This window comes from Labrus mixtus, chromosome 23, assembly GCF_963584025.1.
Source record: "Labrus mixtus chromosome 23, fLabMix1.1, whole genome shotgun sequence".
Classification (NCBI taxonomy): Eukaryota; Metazoa; Chordata; class Actinopteri; order Labriformes; family Labridae; genus Labrus; species Labrus mixtus.
The window spans coordinates 16,618,366-16,639,961 of record NC_083634.1 but is presented as its reverse complement, the minus strand read 5'-3'; the positions used below and the strand labels follow the sequence as shown (position 1 = coordinate 16,639,961).

The 21,596-nt window shown below is 38.7% G+C and overlaps 1 protein-coding gene across 1 annotated transcript; it reads right to left on the bottom strand.

Annotated features, from left to right (window-relative positions):
- Window positions 1-30: 30 nt before the first annotated feature.
- Window positions 31-18,530, bottom strand: si:cabz01007807.1 (uncharacterized). Its single transcript, XM_061031288.1, has 35 exons — window positions 18,376-18,530; window positions 18,152-18,226; window positions 16,441-16,506; window positions 16,270-16,332; window positions 15,658-15,705; window positions 14,380-14,433; window positions 13,343-14,290; window positions 13,070-13,216; window positions 12,867-12,959; window positions 12,453-12,515; window positions 11,992-12,051; window positions 11,814-11,849; window positions 11,658-11,720; window positions 11,070-11,120; window positions 10,911-10,979; window positions 10,748-10,819; window positions 10,567-10,659; window positions 10,367-10,423; window positions 9,995-10,054; window positions 9,612-9,677; window positions 9,472-9,522; window positions 9,311-9,370; window positions 8,631-8,690; window positions 8,356-8,454; window positions 8,216-8,266; window positions 7,997-8,092; window positions 7,204-7,314; window positions 7,030-7,128; window positions 6,906-6,950; window positions 6,695-6,769; window positions 5,409-5,477; window positions 5,064-5,103; window positions 4,919-4,976; window positions 3,378-3,723; window positions 31-1,973 (listed from the first exon to the last, which is right to left on the bottom strand). The coding sequence occupies exons 1-35, from the start codon at window positions 18,394-18,396 to the stop codon at window positions 1,569-1,571; spliced, it is 3,870 nt and encodes a 1,289-aa protein (XP_060887271.1). The 5' UTR covers window positions 18,397-18,530; the 3' UTR covers window positions 31-1,568.
- Window positions 18,531-21,596: the final 3,066 nt, after the last annotated feature.

Genomic DNA, 21,596 nt, shown 5'->3' with positions numbered 1-21,596 from the left:
AATAACTTTTCAGTCATTTTTTTGCTCAGGTTCATGTAAAATAAAGTTTTTATTCACAGATACATTTTAAATCACGATATCTCAATATACTTAAAGAGAACATTTCATTTTTAACATTCTTTTCAGGTTAATATAATGCAGAAAGATACACTGATTGTGTGGATCATTGACAAGATAAAAAAAAAGGGGGTCCTGTGATTGACAGGCGACTAGTCCAGGGTGAACCCCGCCCAATGACAGCCCTGATCGGCTCCAGCCCCCCCAAGATCCCCAAACTGGATAAGCCACTTCGATAATGGATGGATGGATGATATATAGAGGAACAACTTTTCCCTAAACATTTCTCAATTATGACATGTAATAATAGAAGTCTATTTACAACATCTGAACACATTAATAATAACGTTTGAGAGGGATAACAGAACATTACAGGGACACACACAGGTTCAAACCATGAAGCTATAGGCACACCTTAACACCTTCTGCACATTTACATGGATGACACACGGTAAAACCAAAAGTGTATCAAGTTTTTATTTAAACATTATATTGTACTCGTCTAATAATGAAGCTGCAATACCTTTAAAAAAGTGAACAAAGTGTTTTCTCAGAGGCCTTTTAAGTACCGGTGATGTGTGGCTTAAAGCACTTGAATACAACAAAAGATACACAAATAAAATAGTTGTGATAGAAGAAGGTTGTGTAGCTGACCCACCAGCCAACCAGTACCACTAATTCAGCAAGAGAACATGTGCCATTAATTGGATGTGTCTGGAAATCTTGTTTTAAGCAAAGTTTTAGTTTGTCAATATTGAACACAGGACAAACGTATAAAGGACATGAAGGTTACTTTTCACAAGCTGAGTCCTGCATGTGGCTAAACTCAATATTGCAACTTCAACACCTTCACACTCCCTATGCCACTTTGTTGTCTGCAGTTTCCTCTTTTTATATTCTCATTAACATTTGAAATATAAAACATACACTGATTACACATATAGAGATCAAATTAAATATACTTTAAGTTAAGATTGAATAGCTGTTCAAAAATAGTTTTCTGAGTTTACTTCTTTGTCAACTCGGTGTTATAGAGCTTAAATACACTGTAGTGGACGGTGATGGTGCTTACACACAGTTCAAATGTCTAAACCGAACCGTCTCTCGACACAGAGCAACGTTTAGATTCACCTTATGTTGAACCTCTTCACTCATACAATAGTGTCTAAAGTGCTCAATTAGAGGTGTCACTGTCCCTGGTATTTGGACCAACCTGTGTGTGTTTCGTAAACATCTTACAATAAAGTGCAAATCTTAAGTCACCAGAGTTGAATTATTTGGTTGTGATTTTGGCCAGCGTTTCCGCCAAGCTTTTTTTTAACTTTTGGTTTTTGCAATTTACTGATTTTTAAATAAATAAAATGTCTAATCACATCTTGAGTCTGTTTTAGCAGACTGATTTTAGGAAAGTTTTTAACAGCAGGTGAATTCCTTTAAACAAACATTTCCCTTCTTTAGCCAGTAGAGGGGGCTAACGGTCTTTGTAAGTCAAAGTGGAGTCACAATGTGGCTCACACGTACCCAGTAGCCTCCTGTAGCTCCTCTCTGATTGCATTGAGCTCCACTATTCCATCATTGAGCACGGTCGCCACCTCCTTTATCTGAGACACCACCTCTTTCTTGCATCCTTTCTTCAGCTCTCTTGAGTCCTTGACAAAGTACTTGTCCATGCCCACAAAGAGTCCTTGAACCGCGGCCAATGCCTCATCCGTGACCTCGGTCGCTCGCATGATGGGCGCGTCCACTAAGCTGATCATCTGGACCGCCTGGCGGATCTCCCAGTCCTTCGAGTAGTGCTGGGTGCCCGACCTGAGGAAAGGATGACCGCGCAGTTTGTACAAGCCCTGGTTCACAAAGTGGACGATCTTCCCGATGTCCAGCAGGTGAGCCTCATACTCCTCCAGTACCATCTCCACCTTGGGGAGTAGAAGGGAAACATCAGAATATTTGATAAGCATGTCAGGAAGTCAACCCTGGTTAATTGTGTCAATGTCAGCCATTTTGAACTTTTTGTGTGTCAACACTTAACCCTCAGGCATCAGTTTAATTTACAACCCTCTTAAGTCACTAAGGACAAAAAATGTCCACTTCCAAAAAACTGCTATTAAAATAGAACAGATTGATATTTTTTTCTACTTGTTCTGCATACATCTCTTAAACAACTTCAGCCCTGCTCAAAACTACCAAACATTCAATCATTTTTTAGGAATTTAACCCTTTAAATGCCAGTTTGATTATTTGATGTCACTGTTGTTATTTATGAAAAAAACACAAAAATTAGTTATTTTCCATATAAAAAATATGTGGTGACTGGGGGATTTTTTTTTGGATATGTCAAAGATTATTCAAAATATTGACTTTGATGCATTGTTAGTTTTTGTGTTTTTTCAGATTTAAAATGTAGTTCCCTGTTTGGACATTGGAGGGCGAAAATGTCTATCAAATATTGAATAATTATCAGGAATTTAACCCTTTAAATGCCAGAATCATGTACTCAAACTGGCATTTGAAGGGTTAAATTCCTGCTAATTATTCAATATTTGATAGTTTTGAGCAGGGCTGGAGTTGTTTAAGAGATCTATGCAAAAAAAAGTAGAAAAAAATATCAATCTGTTCTATTTTTATAGCAGAAATGTTTCTCAGTGTTCTATTGAGCTATTAAAAAAATAATAATTTGCATCCCAAAATGTGTCAAGAGAGAGACTTTCTCACAAAAATGTGTGCCATATGCACTAACACAGACAAAATGATGGCCAGATGAAGAGGACACATTTGCCCAAATGGACAAAAGTCCATAATGATGCATGAGGGTTAAAGTGTTAGGATAACCACCATAACAATTCTGATTATTCTTACAATATTGCCAATAATCCATCAAAGAGTTCTGAATACATTTGACTAATCTTGGGCTTAATAGTTTAGAGTTGATGAACTTTCAAAAGGCTTCCCAATCAGAGACCTTAACCCGATCTGCATCATGTATTTGGTCATTATCAGAGTTGTGGAAAGTCAACAGAAATACTCAGAAATCTTTTGTGGTTTGTGGTTGTGGTTGAATAAACACCAGATTTAATGAGTCATTTGATGACTTTTCATTTCAAAAAAGCTATAAAAATTGCAAAATCAAAAAAACTAAAAGGGTCAAAGTGTATCTACACTGTGATTCTACTTTCCTCACTGAAAGAACAACATAAATAAACTTTATAACCCTGCATCAGATTTATGAATGTATGAATTCCCCTGTGTATCTAATATGAGATGTTTCCAGTGACTGCACATTGGATGGGAGACATTTCATTCATAAAAACATCCGGGCTTACCTTCTTGCGGTCGTGCATGTTGTTGACATTATCCGATATTGCCGCAGAGGCCGAAGCGATTCCACCAGCTGTTGCCACGCCAACACCAACAGCGGTTACTATGAGAGAGGCCCCGAAAGTAAAGGGGGCCAGTGCCAAACCGGCAATGGCCGTTACACCCCCGACAGCTGTGGTGGTGCCCCCGGTGATGCCAGCGATCTTCGCCTTGTGATGGAAGGTGCTGATGTTGTCCGCGATGGCGTGGAGCTTAATGACGGACTGCCACAGGACCTCGGCTCGCTCGGTGAAGACCTTGTTGTAGACGCGGATGCCACGGTTAACTTTATCTGCCAAGATGCTGAATGACCTGAGAATCATTTGGGAAGGGAAAGCTTTTTAAGTTCAACATTTAAAAAAAAATTAGTTCAAAGAAAAATATCTAATATTTACAAAAATCACCAAATATTCCATCAACTCTACAACACAAAGATTACCGTAATATTCCAATAATATTCCATTTCTTTTTGTGACTGTGCTTCAGTTATGATCCTAAGGTGAGATAAACTGAATAAAATCAAATGGATTTTCAATGATGCAGTTAACCGACACAAAGCTCCCTTCTGTCTCTGTGTTGGTCCACACTAGGGCTGTGCTCCAAAAATCCATATGGCAATACATCATCATGCGCTCCTTGCAAATACATGTATCGATTCAGATGTTACAGAATCGATTTGGCTGCAAAGCTGTGATGACAGTTTTGAAAGATAATTGATCTATGGTGCAGTTCACAATAACATCATATTTATAGCTCTGGGATTCACTTTTTTTAATGGCTTTCTAGGATCTCTGAGGGCCTGAATTGAAGTGTTTTAAGTTGTATGATCCTTAAATAACAAGTGTTAATCTAGTCAACAAAATAAATGACGAAAATATTCGTTGACGAAGGTCTTTTTAAATTATTCGACTATGACGATGACGAGACGAAACTCCGCTGTTTGGCGATTTGATAAATAATATTACTTCATCTAATTGACGAAAATGTGACGAAACGAAAACTACATTACAAGTGACGATTATCACGTACCCCCTCAGCTGTTCTAAAATCACTGTAAACCATAGCACACTTCATCAAAGGTGTGTGTGGTGAGTGCAACAATGTGCAGCCTGGAGCCTGAAGGTCCGTGAAGCCCCGCCCCCTGGAGCTTCTAAAATATCTTCTATTTTCGTCAACTAAAATGATGTGCAATTTTAGTCAGTGACTAAATTAAATCAATAACAAATGACTAATATCTGACTAAATATAAAGGACATGTTCGTCAGGAGACTATGAGTATGACTAAATTTGAAAATGGTGTGAAGATTAACACTGTAAATAACAGCATATAGTTTGTCCGATCCACTAAAACACTTACCGGTAGCTCTTTCAGCTCTACGCATTGAACCATTCATTTTGTTTCTGGGATTGCAGCACCAGGAATAAATCCTCTGGCATACTTTCAACCATCAGCTCGGTTAAATAAGTACACTTTTAATTCTGTCAAATTCAAATAAAAGAGAAATACCTGGCTTCATCCTCCTGTAGGACTTTGTCCTCATCATCTGACGGCACCTCATCCCATTCTGAAACAACAGTCAGGTAACAGGTTTTAAATGAACGTAGAACATGGGATTTATTTGTTCATTTCTTTGCTCTGGTTTGAGACTCACTTTCCACAGTGTTCCACCACTCCATCAAACTGTCAGTGTCCTGTGACAAAACAGATCAGAATACACACATGAGCACTAAACTACCAGGTTTAGAAAGATACAGTAGTGGATGAAAGAAATGCTTGTGTTTGGGGCGCAGATAGACTAGCGTTTAGGTCGGGTCCCATGTATGGAGAAGAGGGTAACCCGGGTCAAGACCGGTCTGTAGCTTCTTTCCCGCATGTCACCCACCACCTTTCTCTCCCTGGTTTCCTACTCTATCCACTCTCCTATCCAATAAAAGTCAAAAATCCCCAAAACAAATCTTTAAAAAGAAAAAGTGTTTGTATTTTAAAACAAACTGACCCCTTCCTCGTCGTCGTCCTCCAGACCTTCTGCAGCTCGCTCATCCATCTGAGCGGCTAACCACTCCGCCTGAGACAGAGGGGACAGAAACAACACCATAAATATGTCAATAGCTCTTTGCTGCATACTTGAGAAGATTGAGTCATCAACACCGGGCTTAATTTAGCCAAGACCTTTGTATATATAAAGATTTTTTTTTTAAAACAAGTTGATGCTTATGCTAGCATGTTTGCTATGTTGCTGAACTGGCTCAGTCACACGTTGAAGGAATGTGTCAGGAACAAAGAAGTGGAAAACAACAAGGTTTTAAAAATAGCTTCTCAGTGGGAAGATGAAGTCAACAGAGTACATCGTGTATGAATGATGATACTAGTTGTTTTGTAAACTAGAACTGAACATTCAGCCGTTGGCTTTAACACCAAGGCTATGCTAATGCTAATGTACAATCGAAATAACAGATGCTTCAAAGTAAGCTCAACATTATCTCAATAAATAAAGATATTAATGCTGAACTGGCACAATAAAAACACAAGATGCATTTTTACTCTAAATCTGATCCATGTTGTGTTTTCCCCAATAGGCTCGTCAGGTCTGACTCACCGGAACATTTGAGACCAAAAAGTTTCTCTTATCAACGTCAGCAGTCATGTTGACCAATTTAAAACAATGCGTTGCTTCATTGTGAGTTCCAGTTGCACAATAAGTTTATATAAACAAATTAAAGGTGGAGTCAGATCATACGTGGAATCTAGGTCACTTTTTAAGAGTTGTTTATTCTTTGAGGCCAATCTTGATAAAACCCAAGCACAACATGGGCTGGCCCCTTTTTATATATATCTGAGCTTTTAACGCCTTGTGAACCAATACGCAGTCTGAGATCCTCTGGCAGGGCCCTACTGGCTGTTCCAAAGTCCAGGCTAAAAACTAAAGGGGGACATGGCCTTTGCTGTTAGAGCCCCCAGACTTTGGAACAGCCTGCCAGAGGAGATCAGACTTGCAGATTCAGTCCCCCTTGTTTTTACATCCCTACTCAAGACATTCTTTTATAAAAATGCTTTTACTCTGTGATTTCGGTAATTGTTCTTATTTTTATTTTATTAGTCTGATTTTGTTGTCTGCTTGTTTACGCTCTGCCTGTTGCTTTAATTGTCTCTCTGCTTTTATTTTCTGTTGTAAAGCACTTTGTTACTTGTATAGAAATAAAGTATTATTATTATTATGTTTAATGCAAGGTTTTAGCAAATTAAGCCTCACAATGACTCTTTTTTCAAAAAGTGCCAACTCACCTCGGCGGCCTCTGACATGTAGTCTCCAGATGTAGCTCCCGTTGGATCATCCGACTCTGAATCCATTGCTTTGTTCTGTCAAGACGATGAAATAGAAAAAAGGAAAGTGAAAGCATTGACTTTTTTTTTTGTAAAGACGTGGTGGCAAGAAAAGCTCAAATCTTTCTTTCTTCATGGGATTAGCGATGAGTTTGAGAACATGGTTTTTCACCTTGGCCTTGAATTTCTTGAGAAGTTTCAGTTTGGACGACTTCTTCTGTTAACGAGAACAATGGATGGATGAGAAACCCTCAAAGTAAAGCAGCAAAATGTGAGAAGATGAGTGACAGTGATACCGGTTTGCAGGCGTCCGCTTCATCCAGGTCGCTGCCGTACATCTCTTCTGGACTCATGAATTCTTTTCCTGTTTGATCAAAATCCTCAGCAAAGACATCCTGCAAGATATAAACTGTATATTAGTAATTCATCAAACCAACAGAAACAGATTTAAAAGAATGAAGTGAGCTTACACATGCTGCTTGTTGAGGCATGTGGTGGCTGAATCCGATGGGTTCACTCTGGCCGTTGGCCGTCTTCGGCTTGCGAGGTGGGGGATCCGGGGCTTTGTGTTTGGACTTTTTCTGACAGAGGAAAATAGATCTAGTTGGATTCTCAGTCTCATTAAAAACAGTCCGGTGTTGAGCGTTTTGCTCTTCCATTAAAGGCTTTATATGTGATTTTTTGAACAACTCGCGGTGCATTGTTGTGTTAGCATGCTAATGCTAGCGATCTTTATTATGCTCGTATCTTCACACTGCATGTAAATTTACCTGAAATGAGTGTGATCTAGAAACACAGTTAAGCAGTGAGTACAGTATGTTATTCTTCTTTTCTCTAGTCCCTCAATTAAACAACTTTTATACGACAGGGGAGGAGTCAGCCGGCCGTCCCGGCGATGTAAACAAACTGAAGATAGGACTCACAAAACTCTGAAAACATCACAGACAGTGGGACTCTGGTGTCACACCCATTGTAGATAGTCATGATTCACAGAGTTATTTTCAGAGGATATACTTGATTTCTATTACATTTAAGTGTGAAAAATCACATAAAGTCTTTAATGGAGTGTGAAATGAGACCTTTCACAAAAGCACCAATGATAACTTTGTTTTGTTGCTAATCTGTCAGAATGATCTGTGCTTTCTTTGGTCACTGTGTTGAGTCACAGGGTGTTTATACATAAACAAAGGCACTTCCCTTATACATGCAGCAGCTGCTTCAGTAAGCTTGTGACTGATTGTTAAAGATACTTTCATCACATACCGGTTTATCCATCCCCTTTAGATCTTCATCGTCTAACTCTTCTGCGGAGAAGCTGCTCTTCTTCTTCTGAAGATAAGGGTCGTCCAGCATGCCCTCCTGGTTAAAGAAAACATTTCATTTTCTTTTTTATTTGAACCCTCGATTGGCCAGAGTCGTTTATTTTGGTCTCTCACATCCGATCATTTAATTAAAAAAAGAAAAAAAAGAAAAGTGATTTACTTTGGAGCTCCGACGACCCACGTGCAGCATTTTCATCTTCGTCGGTTTCTTCTGTTGATGAAGGGAAAATAAACAACATTACGTGACGACAGACCACACAGCCGTCAATAAAACTCTGTATGATTACAACGGAAACGTACAGGTTTAACATCTTCCATTCCGTATGGGTCTACGTCTCCGTTCAATCCAGCAGACATGTGGAGCGCCCTCTGGAAGTCTTCATCATCCATTAAATCAGCCTGGGAAACAAATTCAAATACTCTTAGTGAAAATCATGACTCCTGGTTTAAAAACATCGAAAGTATGGAACAAAATGTACTTTTAGGTTTTAGTCAAGTCAGCAAATAATAACAGATAACTCAGAACACATCATGCAAACATAACACACATTTATGTATCGATCCAATAACAGTACCTTGCTAGTTGACTGAAGACTCTGGCGTTTCAGCTCCTCTTCATATTCAAAAGCATCATCCTAAAATACATGAGGAATAAAATCACACCTTAGATGTTGAAAACCAAGAAATGGTAATTGGAAAGCGGTTGGGAGCTCTCCAGCTACCAGAACAACTTCCATCATTTGGTCCGCACCGGGACTTGAACTGACAACTCTCTGGTTCCCGACCCAAGTCCCTCCAGACTGAGCTAGTGCTGCCTCCTAAATAAGATGATGAGCGCGCGTTTGCCAACTTTTTCTGGACACATCAAGTCATCCACATGAAAAGATGTCTCAGGGAACATTCAGATAATTCTCCCTTTTTTTTTTTTTTTTTTTTTAATAACTTTTTTGCTTTTCAGTTACACTTGTCCATTTTCTCATGAAATCCTAACATGCCATTTTACCAAACAACTACACATCCATATCCATACACACACCCATGCCTTCATACCTACATTACCTTGATTGACTAACAACTTCTGCAAACATATTGGTAATTTGCTATACAACAGAAAAGTGCATTTAAAGTACAATAAATAAATAAATATATATGGATTTTTATATAAATAAAATATTAAGAGGTGACTAGAGCCCAGGCTTTCTGAATGAGTCATACGAGGTGAAGTTAAGGGAACTGAACTGAAGGAGACCCTTACCTGGGACGTTTTTCGGGGTGTGTAGCCACACGCGCCCAAAATCTCATCCTGTGATTTATCCTGAAGATAAATGTTGAACTGCTTAAGATTCTGCTTCAATATGAACAAAGCCTGCACAGACTGTTCAAACGCCAACATACTCCAAAAGTAAAGAGTCCTACCTTTGAGCTCTTACGAGGTGTGTATCCGTGCGCTCCCTTTGGTTCATCATTCTGAGGAGAGAGTGTCAACATGAAAAACGTCATTAAACAAGTAAACAAGAATCCATGACAGCAGAGTGTAAAGAGTTAAAGCCTGATACCTTTTCTAAAGTGATCGTATATCCCCTTTGTGGAACAAACTTGATCTTCATCTTCTTTGTTTTCTTCTGCAGAGAGAGAGAGAGAGAGATTTTTTGATTTTTCAAACTTCTTTTAATTGCTCAAAGCATTTTCAAAAAAACACAAACAACAAACAACCAACACTCAAATTCAACACTCATCTAGTTTCAGACGAGAGAGAGAGAAAGAGAGAAAAGAGAGAGAGACAGAGAGAGAGAAAAAGAGAGAGAGAGAGACAGAGAGAGAAAAAGAGAAAAAGAGAGCGAGAGAGAGAGACAGAGACGGAGAGAGAGAAAAAGTTCTGCTTGTGTCCATTAAACATCCCAGCATCATTACTATCTATCATTATTCAAAGTATTACAACCTCTACATGATGGGCTTCTCCTCCGTCCTCCTCACCAGTGCTGCCATCCAAAGCAGTCCCCTGTTGACAACGACACACTGAATCAAAAAACAGTCTCTATGAACCGTTTAGTACCACTCAAATTGATCTTTGAGTACTCGGATGAGAAATATTGTGGGAAAGAAAAATTATGAAATTAGGACAGAAAATAATGCATCATGAGTTCTTATTCCTGTGCAATTTTCTACGGTAAAGAAAGTTTTTGCAGCTTGAAATGCTGTTTGAAAAAGTAAAGCTTTTTGAAAACTTCTCATCCTGTTGCACCCTGCACTCTGCAGGAGGTTAAGGACTTACAAAATATTAGTAAGGGTCGGGAAGCTGCTGGTACATTACCTCTGACCATCGGCGTATTATGGAGTCTTTCTTGCCGACACTTTTCTTATCACCATCCTGTTGTAGAATGAGATAAATGAAGTCATCAAAATTACAACATTGTTCTTAGAAGTTCATATGCACTGTAGGGTGGCTGGTTACCAACAGATTCAAGGGCAGATTCAGAGTAAAAAACAAAAAATTGCTTCAGACAATCTCACCTTGGTTTCTTGATGTAAATGTCCATTTAGCACAGAGGAGTTAGTGGATGCTCGTCTAAGCAGCTGACTGACTTTGGTCTTTAGTGGTTTCTTCTGTTTTAAAAAAAGAAGCTTATTAAACAACACTGGTTTTAGAGTCGCTGTTCATTAACAGAATATATATTTTTAAAAGCTGACATACTCTGTAGTCCGTCTCGTTCTGTTGCCCGTCTTCATTTTCTCCAGTTGACAAGTTCCATTCTGAATAATAATCCTGACAAACAAAAAGGACTCACGTTTAATACTGTTCTCTTACAGCGTTAATTACAGACACACGCTCGTAGATTTGATATTTATCGCCTTACCTTTGAAGATCGACGTAATATGGGTACTGTCCTGCTCTTCCCTTCTTTTGTGTCATCAGGAAACTTCTCCTACAAAGTGACAATCACGACAGCTCATGAAGACAAACACCTGAACACAATCAAGGCAGCACCACTGAACTTTCTTTTTGCTTCGTTTACCTTCGACCCTCTTCTGGAGAGGAGTGACATTCTGAGTTTTGGTTCCTTTTTCTGTAAGAAAGAAAACGTGTTTTCAAGTACAGACTGAAAACATACCGAGATAATCACAAACTCTGCCGGGTTTTGAAGGTCATGCTCAGTCTGCTTCCATCCTACCTACAGAGCTACATACTTCAAAAAAGTAATGGAAGTTACCATCTTCGCTCGCAGGACTTACTCCTTCTAATAACGCCTGTACTGAATTAGGAAAAAGGGCGTTCAAGTATGCTGCTCCCTCTTCTTGGAATCGTGTGCAAGATACTTTAAATCTTCGGGAGCTGGTTTCCTTGAATGTTTTTAAAGGTCGTCTTAATGATCTGGAGGCAGAAATATCTGACTGTAGATGTTTGAGCTAACTCGTATTGCCCTTTTTGATCGTTTTGTTGCTGATGACTTATGACAGATTCCGATGATTTGTGATTCCTGTATTTTATGTCTGAAACCCTGTAAAAGTGCTGCTGCCTGTCCTGGCCAGGACGCTCTTGTAAAAGAGATTTTTTAATCTCAATGAGACTTTTTCCTGGGTAAATAAAAATAAAAATGTGGTACCTTGACCTGACTGCCGAGGCCGTCTTGATCTTCCCCACTTCCGCCATCAGAGTCCCCCTTCATCTAAGAAAGAGGTTAGCCTTTATTAGCATCGTCTTTGTGCTTCATAACAAACAAAGCTAAATATATATATTTTTTAAAAACAGGGGTCTTAACCTTGTAGGACTCTCGTCGTAGTCTCAATGTTCCCGACTGAATGAAAAAAGAACAGAAAATTAGACTTCGGAAAGAATATGGGTTTTGAAGAGAACATTGCTGTTTGACATGATGACAACATATTTAAGGACAAATGTGGTTAGGAGAATGAGGTGAAATATTAAAAGGTTTGTTTTACTGGTTTGAAGTTGGGGCTGAGCTCTGGGCTGTCTTCGGGCCAGTCTTCAACACACCTTTCCTATTTCAGTAAAAGCAAACATTTATATAGACCGTTTTACTCCAACATATTTCATTAATTTAGAGAGGTAATGCTCCCCCTGAGAATGACTCAGCTCCATATTTGGAATCTCTTTCTGGTCAATCTTCATCCATGTTTTCTCAAAATCCAGTCTGCAGAATGCCATCAAACTGGTTTGTGATTCACACTCTTACATGGCCTCATTGCCTTTTTTTCCATATCATTATTGTAAAGCTATACCTCACATTTTGTAGCACTACCAATACTTCAGTTTTCAACCATCCACCATGTTTGTCACGATCATAGCCTTAGGGCTTCAAATCTATAATGATGTTTCTCTATTGTCTTGTAAATTGCTTAATAACTGTGACACATCCATTTTCACATTTTGAAAAACTCACCTGTCCAGTAAGCAGGACGTCTTCGTAGACAACATAGTTTTCAGGGTCTGTTGGTTTACTTTCCTGTAAAAAGAAAAAATAAGACATGTAAAAAATAAGAAAAATAAAAAACAAGAAATAGAAAAAAATAGAAATATAAAAAATAAGAAATATAAAAAATAAGAAATATAGAAAATTAGAAATATAAAAAAATTGAAAAATAAAAACATTTGAAAAATAAAAAATAAGAAATATAAAAACATTTGAAATTCTCACCGAAAAAAAAAATACTTTCTATCATAAACACAAACATCCCAAACATACTCTGGAATTTCCATGACCGGGATGGCTGAAAACCTACACAGACTTCCCAAGCATAACACATATATAGCCTGTGGTAATTAGAATGAGGTCAGAGGTCATCAGAATGCCTACCGGTGTTTTGGGTCTATGTGGAATAACCGGTTTTGGGAGCCCTTTGACGGACAGTTTAGGTGATGTTTTTGGCACAGGTGGATCCGGTTTAATCTAAAAACACAATCCAAAAGAATACAGTGAGTTACTTCAGTGACTGTAGTAAGGCAATGAGTGAGTAAAACAAGCAGACAGTATTAGGCTAAACTCTGTTCTGAGCATACAAGGTTTGCTGGTAAGGGTGGTCTTTCTGGTAAGGTGGGTCTTTCTGGTTTCGGTGGCTTTTCTGGCATGGGTGGCTTTTCTGGCTTTTCGGTCTTCTGTAGTTTATTTCGAGGAAGCGGCTTTGGTGGACGCTTGAAGGTTCGAACCTTGAGGATTTGTTGTAAAAAAAAGGTAAAAGGTGCATGACATGTAAATCAGAATACGCCTTAGACAACAATGTGCATTTGGCTTTTTAATATTCGTCCAAATATCAAAAAGTACGAGTGACATACATGGTTCATTTGAGTTTGGGATTGGCTGGGTGTCATGGACAGATTCCTGGCCCGACTGAAGGGAGATGGCTGAAGGATGTCACGTTTAGTACCCCCGGGAGTCGTCAAGACAATGTCCTGCGGCCTGTCGGAAGACAAGGCTTGGGTGGCCATTTTGGATTCTAATGGCGCTGCTTTGAAGAGATCTGGTGACGATATATCCGTCTCTGTTTCTGGCCAACCAACGTTGCCGTTAGTCTTTGATGGAAGTGGTTGGAAGATGTCCGGAGTGCCAATAGAAACATCTTGGAAAGGGTCATATTGTTTTGAGGGAGTAGTACCAAAGGGGTCATCTGGACTGGAAGTGCCTTGGAATAAAGTCCTTGTAATTGGGCTCGGGAATGGGTCAACCGCAGATGTGGATGCTGGTGAAAATATATCACCGATTTCCTTGGAAGACCGTTTAAAATCATGCTCTTTGTTGACGAGTTCCCCACTCTTCATGGGAACACCTTGGAAGAAATCCACTTCATTGGTTGTGGCTGTGTGAAAAGGGTTTGCCACCATAGGCTGAGGAGACTCAGACAGATTTGATGGAGATCTAAACGGGTCGTCAAAGACACTATTGTCTCCAGCACGGGACTGTAAGGGTTTGGACAGGTTTGGGGTTTCAGTAGACGTCGACTTCAATAAGCCTGGCGAGCTCAGGGTTACATCATAAAAATGGCCATTGGTAGACGTGTGTTGGGCAGATGTTGACTTCTGGAAGAGCCCTTTTACTTGGCTTGGGGTAATGGCATCTGGAGGTTCTGAAAAATGAGCTCCATTTCCCACAGTTTTCATTCCAGTTGGAAGATCCAGAGGTGTACTCTGGAATTCAGGAGGTGGGACAAAGATGCCATCAAGGTTTAGTTCCTCTGAAGTTTTCCTTCCTGCGTCTTCCTTTAAATGTCCTTTGCTGCCCGATTCCTGATTTTAAAAAAACACAGGGTCATTAGGAACATGTTTTGTGAAAATTAAAGTAATCGTGCTTAAGAATCAAAAAAAGTTATACTCACCAAATAATAGGAATATAAAGGGTTATTTTTTACCAAACCTCTGTCGACTCCATTCTGAAATTGAAACAAGAAGGAAGATGAAGACTGTGATTATCTTTTTTGGACTTTGAACATTTTAAAAATTATCATGTTTTTACACATGCACAAAACCCAGAACTTTTCAGTGTGAGCTACATTTATGAACTCAAACTGCTGGATTTCCCCCCCTGACTACAACTGGAACTCATCCTGACAGCCCCTAAGTGTTACAGTGTAGGACTCTTTCATCTGGTCTTGCCTCCTGAGACCCCTCAGCCTCAGCCCCCCCCCCCCCCCCCCCTCCGTCCTGTCCGACAGGTAAAACTTCCCACTATGAAGGACACATGAGAATAAGAAAGTCTGGAAGCTTTCAGGGGTAGAATATCCTCAAATGTTCTACATCGATATTTTCAGGAACACGTGGGGAGAACAGCTTCAGATAAACTGGCACTGATAACATACTCGAGGACCTACATGTAAGTGGACTCCAGTCGAATTTAACGATGACATAGCAGAAATGTAGCATTTCAAGTATTGAGAAGAGTTGATGCATGAATGAAATACTAGGTAAGCAAAATATTTAGTTAAAGGCTTTATATACGATTTTTTGATCCAGCAGATGTCGCCCTTGAGCACCAGCATGAAACCAAAACAACTCGCGCTGCATTGTTGTGTTAGCATGCTAATGCTAGCGATCTTTATTATGCTCGTATCTTCACACTGCATGTAAATTTACCTGAAATGAGCGTGATCTAGAAACACAGTTAAGCAGTGAGTACAGTATGTTATTCTTCTTTTCTCTAGTCCCTCAATTAAACAACTTTTATACACGAGGGGAGGAGTCAGCCGGCCGTCCTGGTGATGTAAACAAACTGAAGATAGGACTCTGAAAACAAAGTTATTTTCAGAGGATATACTTGATTTCTATTACATTTAAGTGTGAAAAATTGCATATAAAGCCTTTAAAATTTTCCCTCCTGGAGACAAAATGCAAACTGTCTAATTTTTCAAAAAAAAATATTGACCTACAAATAGTATAGGTGCATCTTAGAGATCAAAGATTTTTTAGAAAAACTAATCTCTTATAAAAAGTTAGCAGTTAAAAGTGGTAGATGAAGGCTGATAATGACTCTTGATTCATTACTACAAAAATATATTTAGACTGCCAAAGATAAACATGCCTACACTATGAAGAGATCTCATGCTAACAACCACATTGTATGTCTAAGTACAAAACCAGAGAAAGGGAGTGGATCGTACCTGTGCTGCAGCAGGAGAAATATTTGTATCCTCTGCCTTCAAACCGTCCTGAAGACAAACGTTTATGATGTTTAAAACATGAAGAGACCTCTGTCCCATTGTGTTACTGGTATGTAACACTCATTCAACAACATTGATACATTCATGTTTTAAAAAAAACACTCGAGGCATTTCAGATAAATCACAGCAGACATTTCTCTGAATTGCACTGCATGACATTTTGTGTATCCTCTGTCGATGGTGAATATCACCTGTCCAAAGTGCAGCTTGTGGTTGTCTGTGACGTTACAGATGAACGACAACATGCGCTAGGTAAGGAGGGGTATGCGTGGGAAGTCACGCATCATGCTTTTATTGGATTTTAAAACGGTGTGTCACTTGTCAGAAATGTAAACAGAAAATTGACAACACTTGCTGTTCATACGATACAACAACAAAGTCGACAGTGGCTGCTGGTTATCCAACAACCTTGAAGTTGTTTTTTTTTTTTGGCTCTTGCCTTTGTGAAGACAATAACTGGGAGTGTCCATACAATGCACTTAGCGTACCACAGGTGAAGTGTGACTTGACGAGGCACTCAGCCTGCTCTTCTCTCTGTCCGTGGTTACTAACCTGTTTGTTGACAGACTCGTTCACAGGCGATCCACTGGATTCAGAGTTTGACGAGACAAGAGTCTGAGTATGAAAAGAAACAAATCTTGGGGAATCAGTTTTGTCTTCCAGTTATGCATTCACAGTGGAAATTGGTAATTAAGTAGTAAAAGCAAAAGGGACGTTACTCACCGTGTATTGGTTTTGGAAAGGGCTGTGGGAAACCTTCTTTAGCATATGTTGTAGCTTCACAAGACTCTGAAGAAAAGACCCAAAAACATCACCAACTGCTCACTCTTTGTAAGTTTCTCATTGAGCTTACCAAGCTGAAAGTTTGGTTGGTTACAGATTCCCCTTAAACAATGGAGTGTGTGTGCTCTGCGGTACACTAGTTTAACTACTTCTTTGCGAGCCAAATTCCCCATTCAAGCCAAAAAACAATCACTGACCAGAAAACATGTCGAACAGAAATCTAACTTTTCAAGCTTTTCACAAATGAAACACAGGAAAAGACTGCTTTTATTTCTAATTAAGAACTTTGATTAATACCACAAGATTCGTATGTGAAGCACGGTGGCTGGGAAGTGCAAAACAAAATGACAATGTGTGAAACGCTTTCACAAGCACTGAGACAAATTAACATTTTTTTTTTTTTTACAAACGACAGAAGCTTGACGGAAAGAGAATATACCAAAATGCAGGAAATGATCCGGGGGTGCATATCTGGTATACACTCCCTTTCCATAAAGATTCTGTTGTTTGTGAATTTGTTTGGGGACAGGTAAAAGTGTTTCACATCTTGGACATTTTATTTTCCAAATACACATTTGTTTTGGCCTTGGTTTTGTAATTTTGTTTTATAAAATGTAAAAATTATTTTCAAAATGTAAATTTGTCTCACATTTTGTGAAAGTGTTTCACACTTAGTGATTTTGTTTTTGCACTTCCCAGCCACCGTAGATTATGACAGAAATCATCAAAAACTGAATTAAAAATACACACTGATGAATACGCGCATTGATTCCACTTCACAAGCACTCTTTCATAATGATGTAATAGCTTGATTGGGCATTAACTAGTTAATTGCTGTCTAATGCTGCAGTCTGAACTACTTCGTCTTTGATCATTACCAGGTTCAACATCACCTTTCCTGAAGGCATTTATATTTCAGATATTGGTTATATATCGTTAACTCTTTAACTCCATCTGTTTGTATTTAAATACTCTTGCTCTAGGCTTGATGGAAACAGTAATCTGATCACTGGAAAGAAGTTGTTCCATTTCTGTTCTGATGCTTTGCCAAGTGCAAATTCCTTCTGCCCTGTACACTTTAACAAACAGAGCCATCAGTCACAGAGATGACAGTGCAAAAAAAAAAAAAAAAAAAACTTTCAAAACAGGTGACATCGTGATCCTCAGGGCTTGGCTACTCGGTCTGTTTCCCTTCAGATAATACACTTGATTTTATCTACAAAAAAACCCACATCTGATCTACAATAAAAGTTGGATTCAAGAAACTTTGATGACTTTTAAAGCTTTTGATTTTTGATTTCTGAATGTGAATTTTCCTACTGCAGAAAATTACATCCATGCACTATTTCATTACAACATTTACATTTTATGTTCCCTTAAATGTTTTTAAACTGTGCAAATGTAAACGAACAATGAACCAGCGCAGTGCAGCGACATATTAGTCCCACATGTTGTGAACTGATTAAGTTGTTTACTTGCTGCTTGAGGATAAAATGAGAAACATGGAAGATGTATGTTGCTGTTTGTGTTGTTTACTGGCATGTCTCTCAATCAAACCTCCAAAATCAAAGCACCATCACACACAACAACAACAACAACAACAACTGTGTCCAAGAGAGAAGTATTCATGTAAAGAAACAAAGTTACTTACAGAGCGTCTTTCACCGGATACAGAGTCTGGACCTGCTACATCTTCTCCATTCTCGTCCGACCCCGCCTCGTTCTCCTAATTAAAAATAATTTAATATTAAAATCACAGAAGAGAATAGACGAGTTTACAGGTGTAAGCTTATCATTAAATCAACTCATGGAAATGTTTGACAACTTTTAAATCGATGCTTCACTAAAAAAACTAGTGAACAGCTCGACTCTTACCTCAGTTTTCTCTTCTCTCATGGCGACAACAATTGGTTTAAAAATGATTCAAAGCAGGATTTCTTTTTTCCACCCCTCGGTTGAGTCTGTGATAACGTTTCTTTGGCATTGAAGCGTCTCACTGCGTCTGTGTGGGAATGACAGCGCTGACGGAGGTGATTATCTCCAAGTTTGATGCACCTGTGTGTGAAGTCAGCGCGTCCGCTTTAAGACATTTCAAAATAAAAGTCTGGAACGTCCAGGCTGCAACCACCCTTGATTGTAAAAAAAATTAAAAAAAATTAAATCAATGAAATCTAGCAGGATTACTTTAAAGATTAGTGCTGACTTGTCGAAATTCTTGTTGTTTTGATTTCTGGCCCTGTTTGTCCTTGCTCCAGATTGTTGTCTGCTTACATTTGCCTGATGTATACTTTTGGAAAAGTTTGATTTTTATTTATTTATTTTTATATATAATCCCCCCTAGTCTTGATTTATGTTTGAATTAACTTGTTCCTGTGTATTTTGCTGTTGTATGTTCATCCTCTATAAGAATTTGTATAAACATTATTTGTATGTTTTAAACTTAGGCAAATCAGAAGTGCCAAAACTGTAGTTCGTTGAGTGTCCACTCTAGGCTTGCTGGAAAAGCAACGAAATCCCCAGTAGGTCTCATATAGGCTTTAAAAATGCACTTTTTTCTTTTTTTTTACAGCAGAAATGAACATGTTTCCTCCATACTAATACTTCTTGCACTATTATTTTGAAGTTAAATTCACTTTTCCTGACTGCTCTAACTTGATAGGAGGATGTTATCTTCCCCACATCTCAATGCGAACAGACCGGTTGTGCTCGTCCAGCCTAACAGGGGGGTGTGGTGCTGGTGTGTTGATGTGCTGAAGCTCTGTGTTGAAGGATGAGGAAACTCTGCAGACCAACAACGCCTGCAGCAATAGAGCAAATACTTTTAGATTTGAAATGAATAGCAGAGAGCAAATTCAGACAGGAGATTAACACTGATCAATTCAAGCATACATCTGGAATGACCTACACAAACCACAACAATGGACATCATGTTCCTCACACATTCACACCGCCTTGGATTTGTTGAGAATAAGACATGCTCATTAAGCGAGTAAATCAATTAGGCAAACATTTCCCCCCTTTAAATTAAAAGGCCTTCACTGAAATTCAAAATGTATCAGCTTAAACACTTTAGACTTTAATTCAGAAAATAAACGTGCCATGAATAATCCTAAATTAGTAAATAAGTAAAATAAAAAGGTAATACATGTAAAATAATAACAGTATCATCAGCAGAGTCTGGGGCTGTGGTTAGTGCTGTTTCCTCACAATAAAGAGGTTCCTGGTTCAAATCCCCCCACTGTTTGGAGTTTGCATGTTCTCCCTGTGCATGCTTGGGTTCCCTCGGGTTACTCCGGCTTCTCGTTAGGTCAAATGGTGGCTCTAAATTTCCTGTAGGTGTGAACGTGAATGCCCGATAACAGCTGGGCCCACCCGACCCTGAACTGGAAAAGCGGTGTAGATAATGGATGGATGGATCTTCAAGGTTGACCCATAAGATAAAAATGTGTATTTAAACCAAAAGTAATTATTGTTCAGAAGCACTTGCGCAATTAAGTGACGCAGACAAAAGTTTGGAGTAAATATTTCTGGAACAATAAAGTCAAAATGTTCTAGTTTCTGGAACATCTTTGTGAAAGCAGAGGTGTGGTCTTTTGGTCTCAGATGTGGATTACTTGCAGATTATTTTAAATAATGCACAAAACACACTCATGTCAAACACAGATGGCACCGTCGGTGAGAGAAGCAGCAGTGATTTTTTTTTGCTCCTTGAAAGTGAAAGTGAATGCAGAAAAACTTGGCTTTATAGTTTATTTCAACAGGTTTGTATTATTTCTAATGCACATGACATAATTTGCATATTTAAAGTAACAGTACCATGAAGACAGTCTTGACATTTTCTCACGGCCGTCCAGTAACATTTAGAGGCGCAGTTGCAACATTTGTCCAGTAGATGTCATAATGTCTTTACAGCCTGTGAATGGGGACTCAGCTTTTGGTAGTCATGTTAAAATACATTTTATTACACCTCCAGGTTGGAAGGCTGATTTCTTAAATCAAATACCTTAATCAGAGACTGTTCAAATGAGGAAGTGCATTACAACAAAGAGTTTGCTTCTTTTGTAAAGTGTGTTGAGATGACATTTGTTATGCAGTGGTGCTGTATGAATAAAGATTGTTTGATGGATTGTTTAACCTCTTTCATTAGAATAATACTGAAGAATACTCCCTGTAATTTATGTCATATATTGGGCAATAGCCTACGAAAATAAATAATATGACACGTCTGGGAGTCAAAGGACAAGTCACTGAGAAACGCCATACTTTTACCAGGAAGTCATGTGATTGTCAGGATAGGAGGAAAAAACAAAAGATGTAACGCATGGTGTGACTTCTTTAAGAAAGCAGAAAGTAAAAGAGAAAGCTTGTGACTTAAGCCCTTATGACTCATTCATAAACATTTATTGAACTAGACTTATTCAGATTCCCCACTCTACCTTTGGACAGTCTTCTAGGAGAAACACTGTATCTACAAACACAAGTTGCCATCTGCTTAATCTAATTATCCTAATTACTGTGTGTAATCAGTGTTGTGGTAATTAAGTGAATTTTCTTTTAGGAATTAATCTGTGTGTCATGTTTACTAGTAATTAGTTTAAAGTAGTGTTGTAGTCAAGAGACCAAGACATACCCGAGACCAGGGTGCTCTGAGACCGAGACAAGACCAAGACATTTAAGGGTCCAGAACGAGATAAGACCAAGTCAAGACCAAGACCATGTAAAATCATAATCTTGTGTAGGGGGCGTCACTCAGACCATAACACCGGGAAGGTTACAGCCGTAATGACTTGGTGGTCTTGTCTGGACTTTATCTAAATCTGGAGTCCGCCCAGTCCCAGACCGAGACAAGACTGAGAGAAAATCCTTGTGATTCAGAGACAAGGGCAAGACATTTTAAAACGTCTGTACATTGTAATCTAAATAACTACAGAAATTCCACCACAGATGTGTGTGTAGCATGTTCATTAAACAGAGTGTAAAACCAAATTTCCCCTCGCAGAATTAATAAGAAAAAATATTACTATTATTATTATTATTATTATTATTATTAATATTATTATTATTACTACTGGTTTAGTTAAATTTCTGAAAAGGTA

Coding starts and splice junctions, on each gene's coding strand:
- si:cabz01007807.1 (XM_061031288.1), bottom strand. CDS start 18,396: ATGAGAGAAGAGAAAACTGAG. Junction 14,291..14,379: donor CTTTATATTCCTATTATTTG/GTGAGTATAACT, acceptor TTTTAAAATCAG/GAATCGGGCAGCAAAGGACA. Junction 8,691..9,310: donor CACCCCGAAAAACGTCCCAG/GTAAGGGTCTCC, acceptor CATGTATTTTAG/GATGATGCTTTTGAATATGA.